The 19320-nt window shown below is 28.8% G+C and overlaps 5 protein-coding genes across 14 annotated transcripts in view; 3 read left to right on the top strand and 2 right to left on the bottom strand.

Moving 5' to 3' along the window:
- Window positions 1–227: 227 nt before the first annotated feature.
- On the bottom strand, window positions 228–2980 carry LOC143145388 (uncharacterized). Of its 3 annotated transcripts, XM_076308723.1 has the most exons (4): window positions 2772–2980; window positions 2625–2691; window positions 2403–2481; window positions 228–2331 (listed from the first exon to the last, which is right to left on the bottom strand). In XM_076308723.1, the coding sequence occupies exon 4, from the start codon at window positions 2175–2177 to the stop codon at window positions 462–464; it is 1716 nt and encodes a 571-aa protein (XP_076164838.1). In that variant the 5' UTR covers window positions 2178–2331; window positions 2403–2481; window positions 2625–2691; window positions 2772–2980; the 3' UTR covers window positions 228–461. The 3 variants fall into 3 exon arrangements, with proteins under 3 accessions (XP_076164838.1, XP_076164837.1, XP_076164839.1); XM_076308722.1 differs by having other exon boundaries at window positions 2625–2980; XM_076308724.1 differs by having other exon boundaries at window positions 228–2284; window positions 2625–2980.
- Window positions 2981–3112: 132 nt separating this feature from the next.
- Window positions 3113–6623, top strand: Tasp1 (Taspase 1). 2 transcript variants are annotated; one of them, XM_076310366.1, is made up of 9 exons: window positions 3113–3387; window positions 3527–3594; window positions 4340–4611; window positions 4683–4762; window positions 4904–4971; window positions 5043–5159; window positions 5296–5476; window positions 5595–5746; window positions 5808–6623. In XM_076310366.1, the coding sequence occupies exons 1-9, from the start codon at window positions 3348–3350 to the stop codon at window positions 5904–5906; spliced, it is 1077 nt and encodes a 358-aa protein (XP_076166481.1). In that variant the 5' UTR covers window positions 3113–3347; the 3' UTR covers window positions 5907–6623. The 2 variants fall into 2 exon arrangements, with proteins under 2 accessions (XP_076166481.1, XP_076166485.1); XM_076310370.1 differs by having other exon boundaries at window positions 3114–3387; window positions 3510–3594; window positions 5808–6622.
- Window positions 6072–10740, bottom strand: Sotv (exostosin glycosyltransferase sotv). Of its 2 annotated transcripts, none has more exons than XM_076310361.1 (11): window positions 10209–10727; window positions 9253–10138; window positions 8967–9173; window positions 8720–8903; window positions 8405–8544; window positions 8100–8323; window positions 7840–8022; window positions 7582–7748; window positions 7365–7508; window positions 6973–7101; window positions 6072–6906 (listed from the first exon to the last, which is right to left on the bottom strand). In XM_076310361.1, exons 2-11 carry the CDS (start codon window positions 9777–9779, stop codon window positions 6685–6687), a joined length of 2127 nt encoding a protein of 708 aa, XP_076166476.1. In that variant the 5' UTR covers window positions 9780–10138; window positions 10209–10727; the 3' UTR covers window positions 6072–6684. The 2 variants fall into 2 exon arrangements, 1 of the variants encoding a protein (XP_076166476.1); XR_012991865.1 differs by having other exon boundaries at window positions 6766–6906; window positions 7357–7508; window positions 10209–10740.
- The window catches only part of LOC143146250 (lipase 3), a 23611-nt gene continuing 14858 nt past the window's right edge, over window positions 10568–19320 (top strand). For 2 of the 6 annotated variants that reach the window (XR_012991867.1, XR_012991866.1), the window contains exons 1-5: window positions 12237–12387; window positions 12571–12643; window positions 13006–13176; window positions 13583–13812; window positions 18949–19195. Coding sequence is in view for 4 of the 6 variants with exons in the window: in XM_076310363.1 (XP_076166478.1) it covers window positions 12329–12387; window positions 12571–12643; window positions 13006–13176; window positions 13583–13812; window positions 18949–19195 (780 nt within the window). In the remaining 2 variants the exon portion in view is untranslated. Of the gene's footprint in view, window positions 11018–12236; window positions 12388–12570; window positions 12644–13005; window positions 13177–13582; window positions 13813–18948; window positions 19196–19320 lie in introns of those variants that run through there. The other 4 variants (XM_076310363.1, XM_076310365.1, XM_076310364.1 and 1 more) reach the window with 4 other exon arrangements.
- Window positions 16370–18474, top strand: LOC143146254 (uncharacterized). The gene is made up of 2 exons (XM_076310373.1): window positions 16370–17553; window positions 17697–18474. The coding sequence occupies exons 1-2, from the start codon at window positions 17537–17539 to the stop codon at window positions 18016–18018; spliced, it is 339 nt and encodes a 112-aa protein (XP_076166488.1). The 5' UTR covers window positions 16370–17536; the 3' UTR covers window positions 18019–18474.

Here is a 19320-nt window from a genome sequence, read left to right as displayed (position 1 = left end):
TATATAAATATTTACATTTTAAATTATTGAAAAAATTTACATTTATTTGACACAAAGCATTATAATACATTGCACTTACTTATTCTTGATCAAAAGTATGTAGTATCTGAATGTTACATGTCTTACAGATGAATTTTGTTATTAAAATAATTCAAATATTAACACTACAAAGAAAAATTACTTATTACAGTGCTTTTACATTGAATAAAAGCTAATATTTCATGTTCAAAAAAAATATATTTTTAATAGCACAAAAGAAATCATACTATGCAACTCTCTTTACTATTGTAGTAGTAATATGAAGAACAATATTTTTGAATATCAGTATTATATTTTCATTTTTAGAACATTCTACACAGTGGTAAATTCTTTTATGCTAAAATATTTTGTAATTTAGGGAAGTTACTGCAATCTATTTAGATCTGCCACGGTCAATAATTGCTCAAATAATAATATTGACTTTATAAAAGTTTGGACTTCAATATTTCATAAACCATTTTGTTTCGAAAATATGGCATATCCTGTTGTGTAAATGTGATTTTCTTATTTGCACAAATATATTCAGCAAACATACAAGAAAACACACCACAGTCACTCCCATTCATTTGTTGCGGAATATTTTTGGCACATTCTAACTTCCAATCACTAGTATCATATGCTTGTTTCTTTTTGTCCAAACTTTCATCTTCCAAATACTGTCGTAAGGCTGATAAACATTTTGAATTGCTGCCACCCATACTATCAAAATAACGAATAGTCCTATCTCTAAAGTCAATAACTGACATACACCAATGAATACCTAAATGTATAGGAACAACTATAAGATCTCGCGCAAAAATATCAATTTTTCTTGTCCACCGTTTTAAGGATGCATGTCCACCTGAGATTAATTTTGGATAAAAAAATGTATTCATAGCATGTACTTTTGGATATTTGTCACTGGTGCTTCTGGTTATTAATAAGTTCATATAAAAATTTATTACTTCATCATTTAACCAATTTAGATCAGCCAATGTATGAATATCTTTTCTTGTAATTCTTAGACCAAAACCTTCAATAAGAACTTCATCTGGTGGTCGAGGAATTAGAGCATTCTTTACATCCTGTAACATTTCTTCTGTTAAAGTAGGTAATAATGTCTCCTCTGGTTCTTCACTTTCATCTAGGACAGCCTCACATAATTTCATAGATCGAGCTAAATGCTCTTCTAGAGAAGCTTCTCTCACTAAACGATTATGTTTTGATAACATATATGTCATCTTTCTAAGCTCTTTTGCCTCCTTACAATGTTGTTCTATTCGTTCATTGTATCTTTTTGATATTTGAGGAACAAAATCATGTCTAATTATAGCTTTTGCTGCTAATTGATCTCGTAGCGTATTTGTTGCTACACGTTCAATTTGTTTAGTTTGAATTAGTTTATCTATATTAACATTTTTTTTATGAGACTGTGTTTTATCACGAATGGAATGTACTGCTTCATCCTTTTTATCATTATCCATATTAATAATCATTACTTTATTTGTTTTTTCTGTATTTGTTTTTTCTCTGTAGGGAGCACTGCAATTCATTTGTAATGTTGCACCATGCTTTCTAGAAGTTTGTTGATTTTTAGAAAGAACCAAGGGATCAGATTTCTCTAAATCTATTATTTCAATCACTTCCTGTACAGGTCTTTTTTCTTCTTGTTTATTACATATAACATCTATCCTATGTGGTAGAAAGTTTTGTAATAACTCGTCATATTGATTTTTTTCTCGTAAGCGATAAGTTTTTGTTAATGTAGGGCATCGTTGATGAGCACCAATATTTTGTACTCTTTCACTTTTATTGCCAAAGTAAACTCTGTTTAATTTATCATAACATGGTTCAGGTTTAGGCATGGAAAAAGATGATGTACAACGTGTAAATGATTTATCTCTGTTACTGCATGTACCATTCAATCTACTTGATGATTTAATGGGAGAATGTTTGTGCTTAGTTAGAATTTGAAAATCATCACTATCACTCTCATCTTTGATTTCAATCGAATCTTCGTCTAGATTGATAGTTTTATGATCACAACAGTGTTTTTTTGGAGTTACAAATTCTTTTTCTAAACTAAATGAGACAGCTCTACGTTTTCTGGGTGCTTCATCTACCCATCCAAACAATTTTTTTAAGAAGTCAAACAACATGATTGTTATAAGAAAATAACTATTTGCATTACAAAGTGTAAATGCTTTTTATTAGTATAACCATTGAATATATTATAAATTTATAGTTTTTTATTTTCCATGTAATCCTAGAAATTATGATAAATTTCTATCAGACATTGGAATTTATTAAAACCTAAAATTTGACATAAAAATCAATATTCAATATTTCCATAAAAGAAAGGTTTTTCAAGTACAAATACTTACATTATATGTATGGAATATTGAAGTATTGTATAAACTTCTGATTGGTGGCCACTGTCTGACAATTATTAATCCAAGTAACCTAAAATAACCTTTGATGTAATACTTTTTTATATTTTAATAAGAAAGTAAATATAAATTTGAATATAAATCATTAATTGAAATCGAAAATTATGATTACATGTAAACTAAACCATGTAAATATACACTTCAAAAAGTTTTAACCTGATATGATTTTATGGAATTCGTAATTTGATGCCAAAATTCTTGATATTTTACATTTTGCAATATCCTAAGAAAAAATGGAAAAATTATATACGTTATGAATTTTATATAAAAATTTAAATATAACAAGTAATAAACCGAGTGTACAATGCCATTGATATTAATGCAAAGTATGGATTGACAACTCCCGCGTATTTTATAGAAAAATTTTGCACCCTTCGGTGTCAATTTCAAGAACTATATACATCTGAACCGTTTCAATTTAAACCTAAAATGATTAAATTATTGCAAATATTAAATATAATCTAATATAAATTCTTATATTATTCTGATATAATGAAAACTTAGAAATATATATGTTGTAAATTTAACATTATACTTACATGTGGCGTGCAACAAATTATAGTACGCATGCGTTTTTGAACATACTTCATACCCTGTCTCTAGAAAGTTTTAATATCTTTATATATCTTCAGGTGGTGTCAAATTTTGTCATTGTTTATAACTTATTCAATGCAAGTGATCGTGAAAAATATAACAATAAGATGCACAGACTACTTACATAGTCAAACTATAAAATTAAAGAAAATTTACAATTATAATTTTACAGTTTTAAATTAGAATACAATAGTTATCCATGTGTAATCAATAAAATATAGTGTAATCATTGAATATAAATAAAGATTATAATAGTTTAATAGAAGTAAAAAAAAATTCAATCTAATGAATAATACCAATCAAGGATTTATTGCTGTGCATGTGGGTATGTTATTAATTTTCACAAAGCCTAATATAATTCTATCAAAAAAATAAATGATTAATTAGTTTCATGATAAAAGTCTGCATTTATTATTGCAATAGTATTTCTTTTTATCAAAATTGTAGCTTGTACATTTTATTAGGAGCAGGACGACATTCAGAAGCTCTTAAGGAAAAGTATCAAAAATTATGTCGTCAAGCATGCAAAGTGGTAAGTCAGTTTTGTTTTTGTATATATGACTAACCCTTATAAAACATGGTACCTAGATCTCTAGAAAATTTTGTATAATATTAGATTATATTTCAGAAACTAAAAAAATAAACAATTATTTTTGTATAACTATCAAGAACATAGTTTTTATTAAAAATATTAATAACTGAATAAACATTTTTTAAATTGTTATATATTTATGTCAAATAAAGTCCATTAACTTTGATTGTTTATATTGTTATCAAGCATAATCAAATGAGAACATTTCTTCAGTCGTATAATACCTTTATTTTGTAAATTTTATTCGCTATCATACAAGTTTTATATATATTCTGTTTCCTTTACAAAATTAGTAATCTGCATTTATTTATTTTTGCTTAATAAATTTGTATAAATATAATAATTTGAGAAGTAAATAATTTTATAGTTCACTTTTAAACTTTATGATTCTTTCAATTGAAGGATCTAATTGCTTAACTAAACTTTTGTTTGCTTGAATTAGTTTACTTTAGACAATTTTCACTAAATGTAAATGGAATTTAAAAAAAAAAAAATTGAAATTATAAAAATCTACATCAAACATAAAAAGATGATTTTTCCCATATGTATTGTGTTATGCAAAGATTGCCATAATTCTTAAACCATATTAGGGCAAAATTATATTGTAAAAATATTGTACTATTCAGGAATTATCTATATAAAGTTTCAGTATTTTATGTTTAACCAAAGATAAATATTTTTATAGGGGATGCAAAATTTAAAAATAGGTGGTAGTACATTGGATGCAGTAGTAGAAACAGTAATTGTATTAGAAAATTCTCCATTAACAAATGCTGGGTTTGGTTCTAATCTTACTTTGGAAGGAACAGTTGAATGTGATGCTAGTGTTATGGATGGTACTAAATTACAATTTGGAGCAGTTGGTGCAGTTAGTGGAATAAAAAATCCTGTTTTATTAGCAAAACGTCTTTGTGAACAACAATCAATTAAAATTGCATGTGGTAGAATTCCACCAAAGTAAGTTTCAAGTTTAAAATGTCTTTATTTAAGGTACTAAAACAATTGTTTATAATTTTATCATATATTAGTTTCCTAGTTGGGAATGGAGCACATGTATGGGCACAAAAAATGGGAATACAAACTTTACCTCCAGAACAATTGATTTCAAGTAAGTAAGGTACAATTTTATTTAATTTTATTTAATTTTATTAAATTTTTGAGTTTATTTTGATAAAATATTTAATTATATTTCTTAGTATACTTATGCATACTTAAGTTAAGCTTATTAACATTTTGATATAATTTTTAGTGAAAGCTCAGAAGGTATATAAGCACTATAAAAAAGAAGTAGACAATTCTAATATAGAAGTTCACAATGTAAGAAATTTTTTATTTATATTTTTGTGAATTATTATAATTATATAATTTTATAATAATTTAATATATAGTGTACTAAAAAAAGAATGGATACAGTTGGTGCAATATGTGTTGACAAACAAGGAAATATTGCTGCAGCTTGTTCCAGTGGTGGCATGATTTTAAAATATCCAGGAAGAGTAGGACAAGTATAATATTTTTTATCTATTATGTAAACTTTTGATACATTATTAAAGTATAATGATTGTTTATTATTTAATGAGAATGAACTATTTATATTTGATTGAAAAATGTAAAATAATACTATTAAAATGTAATTTTAAGGCTGGCGTATGGGGATGTGGTACCTGGGCATATAAAGACAAATATTCAATAGGAACGAGTACATCGGGTTGCGGAGAACATCTGGTTCGCACTTCATTAGCGCGCACAGTTGCAGACGCTATTTCAGATAGTTCTTGTCCCACTACCAGTTTACATAACGCTATGAAAGTTGATTTTATCGGTGAAAACCCGTAATTAATACATTATTACCTTTTAATGTGAAAACATTCCTTCATTTTTAAATTTAATGAAATTAATAGAATATACCATTATAGATCGATAAAGATTTTCTTTTTTAGATTCAAAATTTCTATATGGACTTGAACAAAAACTTGGAGGTGTTATTGCTATACGTTATGCAGCACAGGAAGGATTAGGAGATTTTCTTTGGAGTCATTCAACTAATTCAATGATAATAGGCTACATGAATTCTAGTGAACAAACACCAGTGGTATGTTTTTTTAGGTTTTATAAATGAGAAAAATATAAATAACATATTTACATTTCTTCAGAGTCATATGGCCATTCTACCATCCCATGAAGTTGGCAAAAAAGCAGTTGTTGAAGGGATATGTTTCAAAATTGCTGGAAATATTAATACTTATGAATAGTGTTAACAGATATATACAATTTTCAGAGATAATATTGTTACAAAAACCAGACCATGAAATCCATAACTTCGTTATTAAACATAGTTTGTTTATAATTGCTAAATGCTACATGAAAGCCAAAACAAAACTGCACAATAAAATAGAATTGCAGAAAAAATGACATTTTATAAAACGTATATTACAATATTTTGCTATTTTTGACAAAATTATTAAAATAATGTAAACAAATAATCTTAAATTAGTGATTAGATATAATATTTGTTTTGTTGTAAAATAATGTTTCCGATTTATTCCTTAAATTTTCAACTGCGAAGGGTGTATACTTGCGTGGGTATACGATGTACACATGTTTACAATTATATACGATGAACGTAATATACACCACTAAATTATAATCCAATTATTATATTTATATTTTTTATTAAACACATCAATCAAATTTATGGAGAAAAACTGCGAAGGAAACGTTCTTCGCATCGTGAATGGTGCTTTTTCCGTTGTAAGTGGTAAGAACGTTACATATTTTCGACCAAGAATAACAATTGTTTTATTTTTACCCTTAAATGCATCAATCAGAATTAAAAAATTTATTATAAAAAAAGTATAACAAGATATTTTTTACCTGCCATTTAAAAAATAATATGGTAACAAATGAATTATCACTTAGTATATACTTATATATAAAAACCATTTGTACATTTTTATATAATATTCTCTATACATAAATTTAGTAATAAAGATTTCTTATTAAATAATTGTAATATCAGAATGAAAATATTTACAAACTTCCAATATCATTAAACCTTTTGAGTTTTTCGGGAAATATATCTTTGAATAAAACTGGATCTGCACGAAATTCAACTGATTGCAGTGGCATTGATCCGTAAATTGAAGAGAATCTGTTTATGCATTGCGTACGTTCCATCATATGTGTTAAATCTGCCGAAAGCATTTCAGTATTTGTACATTCTGGACATCGAAATTTTTTTTTCGGTGTTACCTATAACAAAAGTGATTATTTAGTATTTTGTGTATTAATATTTAAAAAAAAATTTAATAAACATACTTTTATTGGTGCTTTTCCAGTAATATTTGCTACTAAAAAATTCATAGCTATATCTTCACAATTCATATGTTCATCAACCCACTCTCTTATATCACCTGGCATGGCAGTAGTATACATATAATTCCAATACTGGAATATTAATTAACATATTAACATAATTTCATACATTATAACATAAGTAAAAAATTAAAATTATTATACTTAATTTTTGCTAAGACATTTTTATTGGGAATGTCGTAAAATAGCGAAAAATTTGTTAGGAGTACCGGATGTGGTTTTTAGGAAAGACTATTAGTATTCAGGAGTTGATGGATTGTATTCTACGGCCTGGAATGAAAATAAAATTGGACACTAAAGTTTCTTAAATAATAAAATATGCTATACTTTATTACTTTATGGTGAAATGCAGCTCCAGTTAGAACCATAGAAATGCTATTAGTCCATTCACTTTCATACTTCCAACAATTAGTTCCATTATCCCATGTGTGAATTCGCGATGGAAAACCAACTATTCGATCTGGAAACTCCCTCCACACCTATAAGTATTTTTTATATTTTTATTTTCATATATTTTACACGATGTTATTTATATAATTATAATAGACAAACCTCGTAAGCAAATTCTAATTCATCAGCAGTCAGCATTATAATATCATCATCTATTGATAAGACTGCTTCAGTTTCAATTTCATCATAAGGATAAAATCTGTTAGATAATTTATTTTCCTTTGTTTGTATAACTTTTAACGGTTTACTCAATTTTGGCCATTTGGATGCTGTGGAATACAAATTTTTTAAAGCTGTTGTTTTATTATCTAATACTTTAATAATATTCAGAAGTAATATATACTACAAATTTACACATACAGTGTGGTGGATCTTTATGTTGATTGTTCCATATTACTAGAACTTTAGATAAACTTGGTACTTTAACAAGTTTATTAATCAAAAGAAATAGTAATTCCAACCGATCATATGTTAAAATTACTGCGGTAAATCCTCGAGTTTTTGGTGCAGTAACAGGTAAATAAAGAGGTGAAGTAGTATCCTAAATATGTATAATATGAAAATGATTATTTCTTTAAGGTTTTTAATATTATATCAATGAGTATAATTTATACTTTCCTTATGAGGTGGTACATTCCAAAATATATAGTTTCTAGCTAAATGTGGAAATACACGATCTGCAAGTATTTCCAGTGTAGTTACTGTTATTTTCTGCATAGATTTAAAATACTTTTCATAAAGCCATGCACCTTGCTCTTGAAGTTCTGTAATTCGTTGTTGAGATACTTTTTTCAAAACTGGTATCATTGACAAGACATCTACTTCGCGTATAAATATAGCAGCTCTAAATAAGTAATATGTTTATTAGCTATAATTTAAAAATTGTTTCTATTTTATATGAAAACTAATAACAATTGATTTCTACCTAGTCCAATCAATTATACCATAAAAAGGCATTGTAAGAGAATCAGCTATAATTACAGGTATACTACCAGCTGCCATACATTCTAGAAGTGTACTTTGACCAAGCCTTGCACCACGGATCACTAGACAAAATGTTGCTGTCTAATAATAATAATTTTTATATAATAATCTTTATTTCATGTTATAGATTAATGATTGTCACAAGTTATGATTAATATTATCTTATCTCTTATTATTTTAGTTTCTTATTTTTGTTTTACTAAAAAGTTCTCCTATTAATAATAATAAAACAATATAAAAATCACACACTACATACTTGAAGTATATTAGGATATTTATAAACATCTTCTCCTGCACAACGAACTGTAGTATTCATCGAATTATAATGTAAACATGGACCTAATATTAAAATATCTTTTGGTGATATAGATTTAATTTCCACTAAATCTTGTTCAAAAGCAGAATTAATATTAATTTGAGATGAAATAACTAACCATATCCTAAAAAATATAAGTAGTAAAATAAGATTTCATTCATGACTAAAAGAATGTTATACATATTACCTTGTATCATTAAAATTCGATTTAAGGTTGTTTATAAGAGTACTATATACTGGTAAACTAATGTCAAAACCAAATCTGTGAGTTAACGATGACATTCCCGCACCTGCAATCATTGCTTTTCCAATGGGTACATCAATTATTGTATTATAATCAGGCACATTCCCAGGTACCATATTAAATATAAGATGATTTTCTCCATTATTCCAGCTGAAAATGAAGAAATAAAACAAATATATCATATATTATTTTTTAAGCACAATATTGTATAAAATAAAACAAAACTTACAATGGCAATGTCTTTAGAGCTTGTGAAACTTCATGTAACTTTAATCTGTTTTGATTTAATGTATCAATGGAAGGAATGAAGATACAAGCCTCATATGGATTCGGCGTATAAAATTTACTTGAAATAATAGTACTTAAAACTAGATAAAATTCTTTTGTCATTTGACTTGTTATAGGTCTTTCTGAGGCATCTACATACATTTTTGGTGGATAAACATATACAAGAAGCTTATTTCCTTGACTACCACAGCGATAAACATTAAAACAACCAAAATATGTACAAGAAAAATTTGTGGTATCGACCATTAAAGAATTTGCATGCAATGTTTGTATATGTAAAGAAGTTAAATCATTAAGAGATATTGCATTATGTACAGAACGTTTTTGTGTATTTCCAAATTTAAAAATATGATATGTTGCAATTAAAATAATCAATAATGTAAATATCAACAAACATATTACAAAAACATTGTGATAATGATATGAGATTCTGTTTGTCTTATGTGACATTCTCGTTAGAAGTACCATGTTGAATTTTTTTTTATATATATAATGAATGATTCTAAAGTATATTGTATACACTGTAATACTATTTTACAATGTAAAAGTACACCGATCCCTAAACGAAATTAACTTAATTGTCATTAAATTCCATACTCCATAAGTTTATTGTATGTTTTATTTTGCATTGATACACCTGGTAAGGACTGTAGTAGCAATAGTTACACTCAGGCTTATAGATAAATAATACCTATCAAGAACTATCAGTTGTACTAAGAGTTGTTAAATAATTCGTTACATGGACCGGGTTTTTCTACGCATGCGCAGCCTGCGCAATGAAAATTGTACATGTATATCAACGTTGTAGAAATCAGTTTTGGCAGGTCCTAGAACGTAGATAAAATTTTAGTTTTGAGTTACACTAACATTCTATTTAAATAATACTTTAAACCTCACTTCATTTCTTCATAGATGAATATGTAAAATTTCATGTTTAAATTTGCATATACATATAATTTTATTTCTTTATTGACTTTTCCAAAACTTTCGATTATTTTGAGAAAGCGTAAAACAGGGAGCCAACGGTACCCTATTTCTCTAGATCAAAACACTTCACTAATCATTTTAGGCACGCATGTGTGAAAAGACCCGGTCAATTCAACCAATTAAATTCAAATAATATCCATCAAGTGGAAAGGCAACTTTCAGGTTTTGTTCTCACATGGTTCCCTTTCTATTACTCTTATTCTTGCAGGGTGGCCATGTCGAAATTTGACGGTAGTTGGAAGATGTAGTGTTTCCACGTTATACCCAAAGATGTGGTACATACACCTGTATTTATAACCATTGGCTGTTCTACCTAGTAACTAATTTAATCGGATAAACCAATCCAAACTTAATACAAATCCAATCCATTAAATTAATTACTGAATAGAATAGTTAGGTTCGAATAAGGTTCGGGTTAGATTTCTTATTCTGGTCGCTGTGAAGTGGTCGGCTACCCAATTTGAGGTTTTAAGTGTACCTGGTATACGCGACTATTGCTGGCCGCCGTGATGTGTTCATAGAAATTGTAGCAATCGGGAATACAACGTTTATGCATATGCTGCCACGGCCATATATGTAACTATAGACGACATCCATTTTAGTAGTAGCAATAGTTTTGTGAAAATCTCAGAAATTATGGCCGAGTGATGGTTACATGTATAGGAAAAAGTTACTCAAAATGATGATTTCTACAACATATTTAAAAATCATTGAAATCGGTGAGACTCCCCCCCGTGCCAACATCTTTTCTAAATAATTTCCCAAATATCATAATTATACATTATTTAAATAAAAAAATGTTATTAATATATTAAACTGTAAAAGCTTCCTAAAATAATCAATAATAAAAAGATTACATTGTTGCATTTGTCTCATGCATTGATCATTTATATGATCATGGACTAAAAGATACGTACGTATGCTATTTTGAATTTTGAAAAAATCAAACGGTTCGAAAGAAACCGAATTTTTCGAAATAAACTAAACGCTTCGAAAAAATCATATTTGGTTCCATTCAAGATTGTTCGGTTCTCTTCGAACAATTTTGGTTTAGTTAGAATTTAGAATTACTTGAATATTCGAACACTTTCGATATCTCTATTTTCTATGTAATTATGGTAGTTTGAAAGTTGTAATGTCTAAATATTGTAACACATTACGACAGTCAGATAAACATACATAATTTTCATGTTTATACTTTTTCAAGAATAGTGCCTTCATTTCTCTTCAATGAATTTCATGTGAAGAATTATAAACATACAAAGATATAGACCATTAGCAGTAATGGGGACACAATACAATGTTCTCAAAATCTGTATATATTTTCTCTAGTAATTTTCAAGCTCTTGATCAATAAATGTGTGAAATGTACATAAGTGAAATGTTAATCGTGTTTCCAGTGATTGTTTAACGGTACACATAAGGCTAATTGCTAAATAATTTTCCTATTAAATTTTCATTTAAATATTATTCTTCATCCTAACTTAGCCAAAATTCATTTCATTTCTAACAGCATTGAGAATAATATCTGATAATATTAAAATTAATACTTTAGAGATGATAAAATCTTCATCATTAATTAATCAAAATGTTCAGAGTGATTGTAATATGTTAATTCTTGATTGTACGTTTTTTCAATATCTGTCTAAAAAGAGTAGTTCCGATATAATAGTAAGATTATATATAAAATGCATAAAACATGTTAAAATTTAAGGATTTTTTAAAGACATTTTGTTATAGAATATTTACTTCTACTTTATTTTTCTTTAATATAATCTTGTTTACGTATTATATAGTTTGTCAGATTTATATAGTTTATGTTCATAATTAAGTTACAATTTCTATTTAAATTTATCCCCAGAGTTAAAGTAACTAATAAATGATAACACAATTAATATGGGGACTAATATATGTTTAATTTATACTCATTTTATACCTAGCCAGTGGTTTGATTCTTTTCTGATTATTCTTTTACTGTTTGTTTAAACTTAATCTAGTAATCTAGCAACCCTGATGTAGTCTAGCACGGTATGCTGTGTAAGCGTAAGAAGATTCATTTGTGCAGAGTAATATCTCGAAGAATTAAATCGTACGAATCTTTCAATATTTCTGTCTCCTAACGCTTGTGGAATACCGCGTTTAAAATTTCAACAAATTTTTAACTCCTTGTCTAATCAATATTTGCAAAAAAACAAAATTAAAGATAAAGAAGAATAATACGAGAAAAAAACAAGTGATTCTTGGTGAAAGTAGACTTATTTTTTCATCACAGAAATCAGCTTCATTCGTTAGTTCTCCGTATAATGACCGCAGTAACCAATCAGGATGAAATTCATATGACAACAGTGAGTTCCGTTCTTTTTTTCTTTTATTACTCTTTCTTTATAATTACAGTCGTAAGTAGTATTAAAGTTACTTTATATTTATTTAAAAACATACTGCATCATTAATGATGCTTCCTTTAAAATTTTTTGTATAACTTATTCCACTTAAATTATTTTATGACACTTAAAAATTTATTTGTATTTTACAATTATTGTATGGCGTATTTACTTCGGAACTTTCATGTACTTAAAATAAGATGTTTAAATATATTATTCATTTTGTTCTAATCAGGAAAAATAGAAAATACTTAATGTATAAAAAAATGCAAATTTATTATACCGTTATTTCGTTATTAATAATAATAAACTTACTTGTTTTGTAGCCAGAACTAATTAAGGTTCATGGTTATATATCAGAAACCCATCACATTTGGACGGAGGATGGATATTGCTTAGATGTACATCGAGTTCTCCCTCCAAAAGCAGATGAAAATTCATGCTGTGACCTGAGTGTAGATAATGTAAAAATCCTGAGTGACGGAAGGGCATCAGAGGTAAAGTAATTATGATGGTATTATTTTTTAATAAAGATGCCAAAGTTACAAAAGTAATCTTTAAATTAATTATGCATATAATTTGACTTTCTCTATTAAAAGTTATTGTATCATGGTTTATAGTGCACATTTTCTGTATAAGCTCTTATATTAACCCATTGAGAGACATGTATTATTATGCTCAACAATTAACTTGTTATTTCTTCTTTTATAATACCTTTTATTAGTACAATAAATTATGCAATGTAATGAAATAATGTTTAAATCTGATTTTCGTATAAACATTCTTTATGGCTTGACTGTAAAGTCTGTTATAATAATATGTTTAAGATGTGCAAATTACATTAAATAATAATTCAATCAAATTTATATTAAAATTAAAATAAAATAAATATTCAATATTCAGTATGCAAATTATGAATTTACACAAAATACAAAGGCTCGAATACCAATCCTTATACTTCATGGACTGCTATCAAGTTCAGCTGATTGGGTACTTTTGGGTCCAAAAAAGGCTCTAGCGTATGCCTTATGTGATAATTGTTATGATGTTTGGTTGGGAAATGCAAGAGGTAATGCATATTCCAAAAAACATAGACAGTATACAACCAGGGACAGAGAATTTTGGGATTTCAGGTAAATTAAATTTTAAAATTGCAATCATTGAATAGTAGAATGCAAATAAATAAAAGTAAGTATAAGATTGATAACAGTGCATAAAAAATTCATTATATTAATTACTGGGTTAATAATTCTACTCTATTTTAACATTAGAAATTAATAACCAATGATTGATAATGAAAAATATTAAAAATTGTTTAGACAAGTGTTAAAATTCCTTAATTGATCATGTTTAAACGTAGACCATGTATTATGACTATATATATATAAAGAGCAAAACATTAATTTAAAATAGATTCAAGCAGTGCAATGATTATGGTACATAATTATCATTAATTGCTATAATCAACTTTGTTATTAACACTTTCATTTTTGAATATGTGAAAAGATTTTAAAAATAACTTTATTGATCAGACCTTTCATTATCAATCACTCTTCATTTTCAAAATCAAAGTTCTGATCACATTGTAGTATATGTTTTGTGAGTACTTGTGTGTGTAATAATACATTATTGTCTTTTTATCTGTTGTATGTATGATTTATTAAACTTATATTTAATTTTTTAAAAACAGTTACTTTTTTTCTATTTTGATTTTACTCTTGATGGATTTAACAATTTTTATAAACTATTTCTCTATTGCAAAACTATTTTAAAGTCGAAGTTATTAAAGGGTTTTTGATTTTATGGAACAGACTTCATGTACGATATAATGAATGGATACAAAATTGGATACAAAATTAATGTATCTATTAGTGTTGCACCATTTAATTTTTTTTTACATGTACTATTTGAATTTCTCTTCCTTTTTTAGATAGGGTGCAGTACCTAAAAAAGGCACTTAAATAATTTTTTTTTCAAGATCAACAATTTTGAAGTTTTAAAGGTCATTTATTTTTTTTTTTATGTAGAACAGCTGTGTTCTCAGGAATTTTAACATTTGGAGAGATGAATTCAAAGGTCAAATGATGATATTTTATAGAATATTTTGTTCCAATAGGCATTTTCTATAAATATTTGAGATTGGAAATACAATAGTCTTTAATTTTAATTTTTTTTTGTAAAAAAGGGTCATGAGAAAGTGTAGTGCACAGAGCAACTAAATTTCATGCACTTTTATTTACCAAGGATTACAATTGATGTGCATCAAGTCTTATGAAACTTCTGGGATTCTCCCACTCTCGCTTGAATGTGACATTGTACATATGTCATTAGTAGCATATATGGTTCGATACAGATAAGCGACTTTCACCATACGATAGTATGTTTTTCCTTATTTTTTCAATTGAAAATAATAAAAACAAACATTCGATAATGTGGTAAAAAGTCGCTCGTTTGCATCGAGCCTATAAGCTCCTTATGACACAGATGACAGTCTCTTTAATAACATAGATATTCTGTAAGGGGGAAAGAAACAGGTGATAGAAAAATGTGAACTGGGCTTTTATGTTGAATGGCACTGATATACATACATCTATGTTTAAAAATATAAAATGTATAAATTTGTTGAAAAATACATTGCAGCTTATACATGGTGATTTTTATTTTTCACCTTAAAGGTCAGAGACCTTTATTTTTCTTTCCACATTGACAGAGTCTTACACTCATACGTCTTTGAATATGACCAATGCATTCTCTTTTATTTATTTGAATATTTTGATCATATAGAGTCACTGTCCATAATGTAATTTGAGTCAATAACCCCATAACGTTCTTGTGATCTCATAAATATTGTTTTATTGCGTTAACGTTCATTTTTCCTGCAGACCATTCATGATTGATAAGTCAGGTTTTTTCATGTTCAAGTTTCCAATCGTTATACTCGGCCGTATCAGTTCTTGTTAACTAGTATTTGCAAGATTTGCAATAACTCGATTTTGTATATCAAGAACTTTTCCACTGTACAAATATAATCAATAAGATAATCAATTTTCAACCAAAGTATCCCAATACTTTTCTATAGAAAATAAAGAGACGCATCTACCGATATGTAACGAAATATATAATTTCGTTTAAAGAATTGGAGGTACCCTTGAAATTTTCGGAACATCTATATTTCGGGAGTAGACACTGATATGTACCAGGTTGTACATCATCCAACACGAAATTTTATTACAAAATCTGAGATCATATATTGTGGATCATCTGTTTGTGGGAGAATATGAATTTTTGATGAGCAAAGAATATATGACAGATTTCGTAAAGTATAATATAAATATCTAATCTCTTCTTTTAATTGAAAGTAAGCTACAATCAAGATACTATGCACAAGATATATATACAATTTTTATTCTTGTTGACGTTGTAAAACCGGCACCTACCCATGCAGATGCCAGTTTTACGACATCTATCGTCTCCGAAACATTTCTAGCTTATTATTAGCAATGTCGAAACGGAGCGAGAACTGTAGGTTATTGTGCTCACGTATTGGTCATTAGATGGGACGTAAGTTTTGGCTGATATTAAACAAACCTTCCATTTCATCTGAATTTTTGAACAAACATTTTCGACATCCACGACCAATATTTGAAGATTAAAATGAAGAAAATGACAACGAATAAAGTGTGTGAGCACATAAAAAAATATTTGCATATATACAGTTGCATGCTGTTTTTAAGTTTGTTGAAATTGATGTATTTTTTAAATAGAATATAGCAAAATATAGTACAGATACATAGTTTAATGATATGTATATAGTGGATTTTGAACAAATAATAGTCTATATCTAAGGTGCGTATTTAGCAAAAATACACTGTTTGTACTATTTGAATGTCAATTGAACATAAAAACTAAAACATGCATAAAAATATGATTAAACAAATAGAAAAAATGTAAGATGGTACATCTTTGGAAAATTTGATTCTTTTGTGATATTTTCTCGGAAGAAACAAATCGACATTTTGTCTCAGTCAAAAGTTATAACCTCCGAAACATTTCTCAAAAATGAGTAATTCTTTCTTTCCCCCGCTACACCGTAGCCACGCATACACACTCACTCATTCGCGCGCACTCATGCATCGGAATGGAAAGACTCTCTCTCTCTCCCACTCGCGCTCCTGGTTGCCGGGATTTGTGTGAAAGAGACTAAAGCACCTTAATCTCTTCGCGCCTAAGCAACTTTGGCTTCTCCTTATCGTTCTAAAAGCAACGTGATTAGTCCACAGAAGGAGGCCACAATCCTTCAATTCCTCTCACCGTTAAGCATAACGTTCATCACACTCGACAGTGTGAAAGGTGTTTCCTAATTTCCTTATCAGGACACGGCACTCATCCGCTCATGCAGGGTACACCTCTAGGGTGTGCTGCATCATATTCTGGTCGCCGAGATAGTGTTAACAATGAGCCGTCGTTTTCTTCTTGAAGTAATGTAGGTACCGTCTAAAGTAACTATGTCCGGGTAACACTTAGAATTACAGTTTTCAGTGAGACTAGCGAGCAAGGGGAGGTCCTGGAAGGATGCAAGGATGAAGTTCTCAAGCGCCAGGTCCGGTAGTTTATACTGTTGTAGTGGCACCTGCGGCTGGGCTAGTTCACCGTTGATTAGTGGACTATGGCGAGCTGTCCGTTTTTTTTTGCTAGAGAGTTGGCTGGACAGAGGTTTCGGTAGCTTCACCTACCGAATGTTGTTTAATCCGGGCATGGTTGCTTTGGACAGTACCTGCATCATATAGGAAAGGTATTGACCACGCGCTGCTGGTATTGTCCCGGCGATCAAAACACAGCGCAGCATAACCTGAAGGTATGCACTGCTTGAGCGTGTAAGTACCATGTCCTAATAGTGGTAATTAGGAAACCTCTTACTGCCAGGGGTGTTAAGAGTTATGCGAGCCGGTTGCCTTGCATCCCTGCTCCTCTGGAGGATGGAAGCGACCGACAATAAGGTAGTTGCGACTCTTTTTAGACATATAACTCACACTAGCAGTTCCCAGTGTCTCCCCGAAATCGTGCGAGTATGGTTACCATGGGGATTTTTGTGGGTAAATTCCGTACTTGGTATTTTCGGGCACGGGGAATCCCTCACTATTCTCGATTCCACATCAAGGTGTCGGAGAGTCTTTGGAAGATTTTCCCCACGTAAAAAAGAAGTCAACTGTCCAAACTGGGGCTCCATACAAAATCATCGAATGGACTATGCCGGTGTAAAAGCGGCGAACCCAGGTGTTTCGACTCCGCAGGTTGGGGAGAAGCCATGTTCCATTTATAAAACTCGTCTTTGGGAATAAGTAACCTATGTCCGATTGATATCAAGAGTTGAAATTACTACCATTCAATGAAACATATCCTAATTGGTTACAAATTTTTTTGTTTTTCCATAGAAACCACTTACTTCCCTCCATTTTAAAAGGGGTGGACAGGTGTTATAGACACTTTGTATACGTATTATTAAAGTTAAAAAAAAACAATCTAAGATCACAGGGATTTAAATTTGAAACATTTTGCTTACGAAGCAGTTGCTCTATGTATTTACTCAATACATTTTTTACGAAAAAATAAAAATTTATAACTTTTATAGCTCAAATCTCAATTATTTATAAAAAATGCCTATTTAAATGAAATACTTTATAAAATAATCATTAGACTAAATGACGATATCATTAGATTTGTGGATTCATTTCTGCATAAAATTCATTTTATCATTAAAATTCTTGAAGCACAGCTATTATGCTCCTTATAAATCATACAAGCTTATATTTGCAGTTGAAAATGATTATAAAATGATCTTGGATTAAAAACTGAAACGAAGAATTATTATTTATGTCCGTAAACGGAAAAAGCTTATTAGTGTACAGAAGTAAATTAATACATACGGAAAGAAAAAGTACATTGTTATAGATAGAATTAAATTAAATAATAAGTGATGTTACGGGCATTGAACATAAAAATGTGCGGGTCCTGTAAGTAAGTTGGGCAACCAAAGCACCGTACGCAATATGTTAAAATCACGCAAATTATATATTTGATATTTTTTCATATCTTCAAACAAAAAAAAGTTATTCATAGATTTTACATTTAACCATAAAGCAAAGCTGTAAAGCAATCGAAGTATTGTTTGAAATTATCTTAATTATATTTGGTTGTTTTTTATTGATGTGTTTAATCGGGCTTATCAAAGCATTTTAACTCTTGATTAAACAGTTACACTAATATTTTAGCTGGCATGAAGTTGGCTATTATGACTTACCAGCAACAATAGACTACATCTTAGAGCAAACTGGATATACTGAGCTCTACTATGTGGGTTACAGTCAAGGTACAACTGCATTCTATGTAATGGCTAGTGAAAAATCTGAATATAACTGGAAGATTAAAGGAATGGTTAGTCTGGCTCCAATAGCATTCCTTTCAAATCAGAGGAGTCCTTTGCTGAAATTCTTTGTGCACTTTTATGGTTTAATGGAGGTGTGTTTATAAATATATGCAATAGTCTTTAATTATGATCAGAGGTGGATGAATTGGATTAGTATTATACGTATGATTATATTAACACAAATTATTAAGCAAATGTGCATATAAGAAAGTGATTA

Source organism: Ptiloglossa arizonensis, chromosome 4 (assembly GCF_051014685.1).
Source record: "Ptiloglossa arizonensis isolate GNS036 chromosome 4, iyPtiAriz1_principal, whole genome shotgun sequence".
Classification (NCBI taxonomy): Eukaryota; Metazoa; Arthropoda; class Insecta; order Hymenoptera; family Colletidae; genus Ptiloglossa; species Ptiloglossa arizonensis.
Note: the sequence above shows the minus strand (reverse complement) of the source record. Positions and strands in the feature narration are given on the sequence as shown.

Excerpts from the sequence above, each read along its gene's own strand:
- LOC143145388 (XM_076308722.1), bottom strand. The coding sequence starts at position 2,177 with ATGTTGTTTGACTTCTTAAAAAAATTGTTTGGATGGGTAGATGAAGCA.
- Tasp1 (XM_076310366.1), top strand. The coding sequence starts at position 3,348 with ATGAATAATACCAATCAAGGATTTATTGCTGTGCATGTGG. Across the intron at positions 3,388-3,526 it reads ATTTATTGCTGTGCATGTGG|GAGCAGGACGACATTCAGAA; the intron begins GTATGTTATTAA and ends ACATTTTATTAG. Across the intron at positions 4,612-4,682 it reads TGTGGTAGAATTCCACCAAA|TTTCCTAGTTGGGAATGGAG; the intron begins GTAAGTTTCAAG and ends ATCATATATTAG.
- Sotv (XM_076310361.1), bottom strand. The coding sequence starts at position 9,779 with ATGGTACTTCTAACGAGAATGTCACATAAGACAAACAGAATCTCATAT. Across the intron at positions 8,324-8,404 it reads GGTATAATTGATTGGACTAG|AGCTGCTATATTTATACGCG; the intron begins GTAGAAATCAAT and ends TTACTTATTTAG. Across the intron at positions 7,509-7,581 it reads AATTAGAATTTGCTTACGAG|GTGTGGAGGGAGTTTCCAGA; the intron begins GTTTGTCTATTA and ends AAATACTTATAG.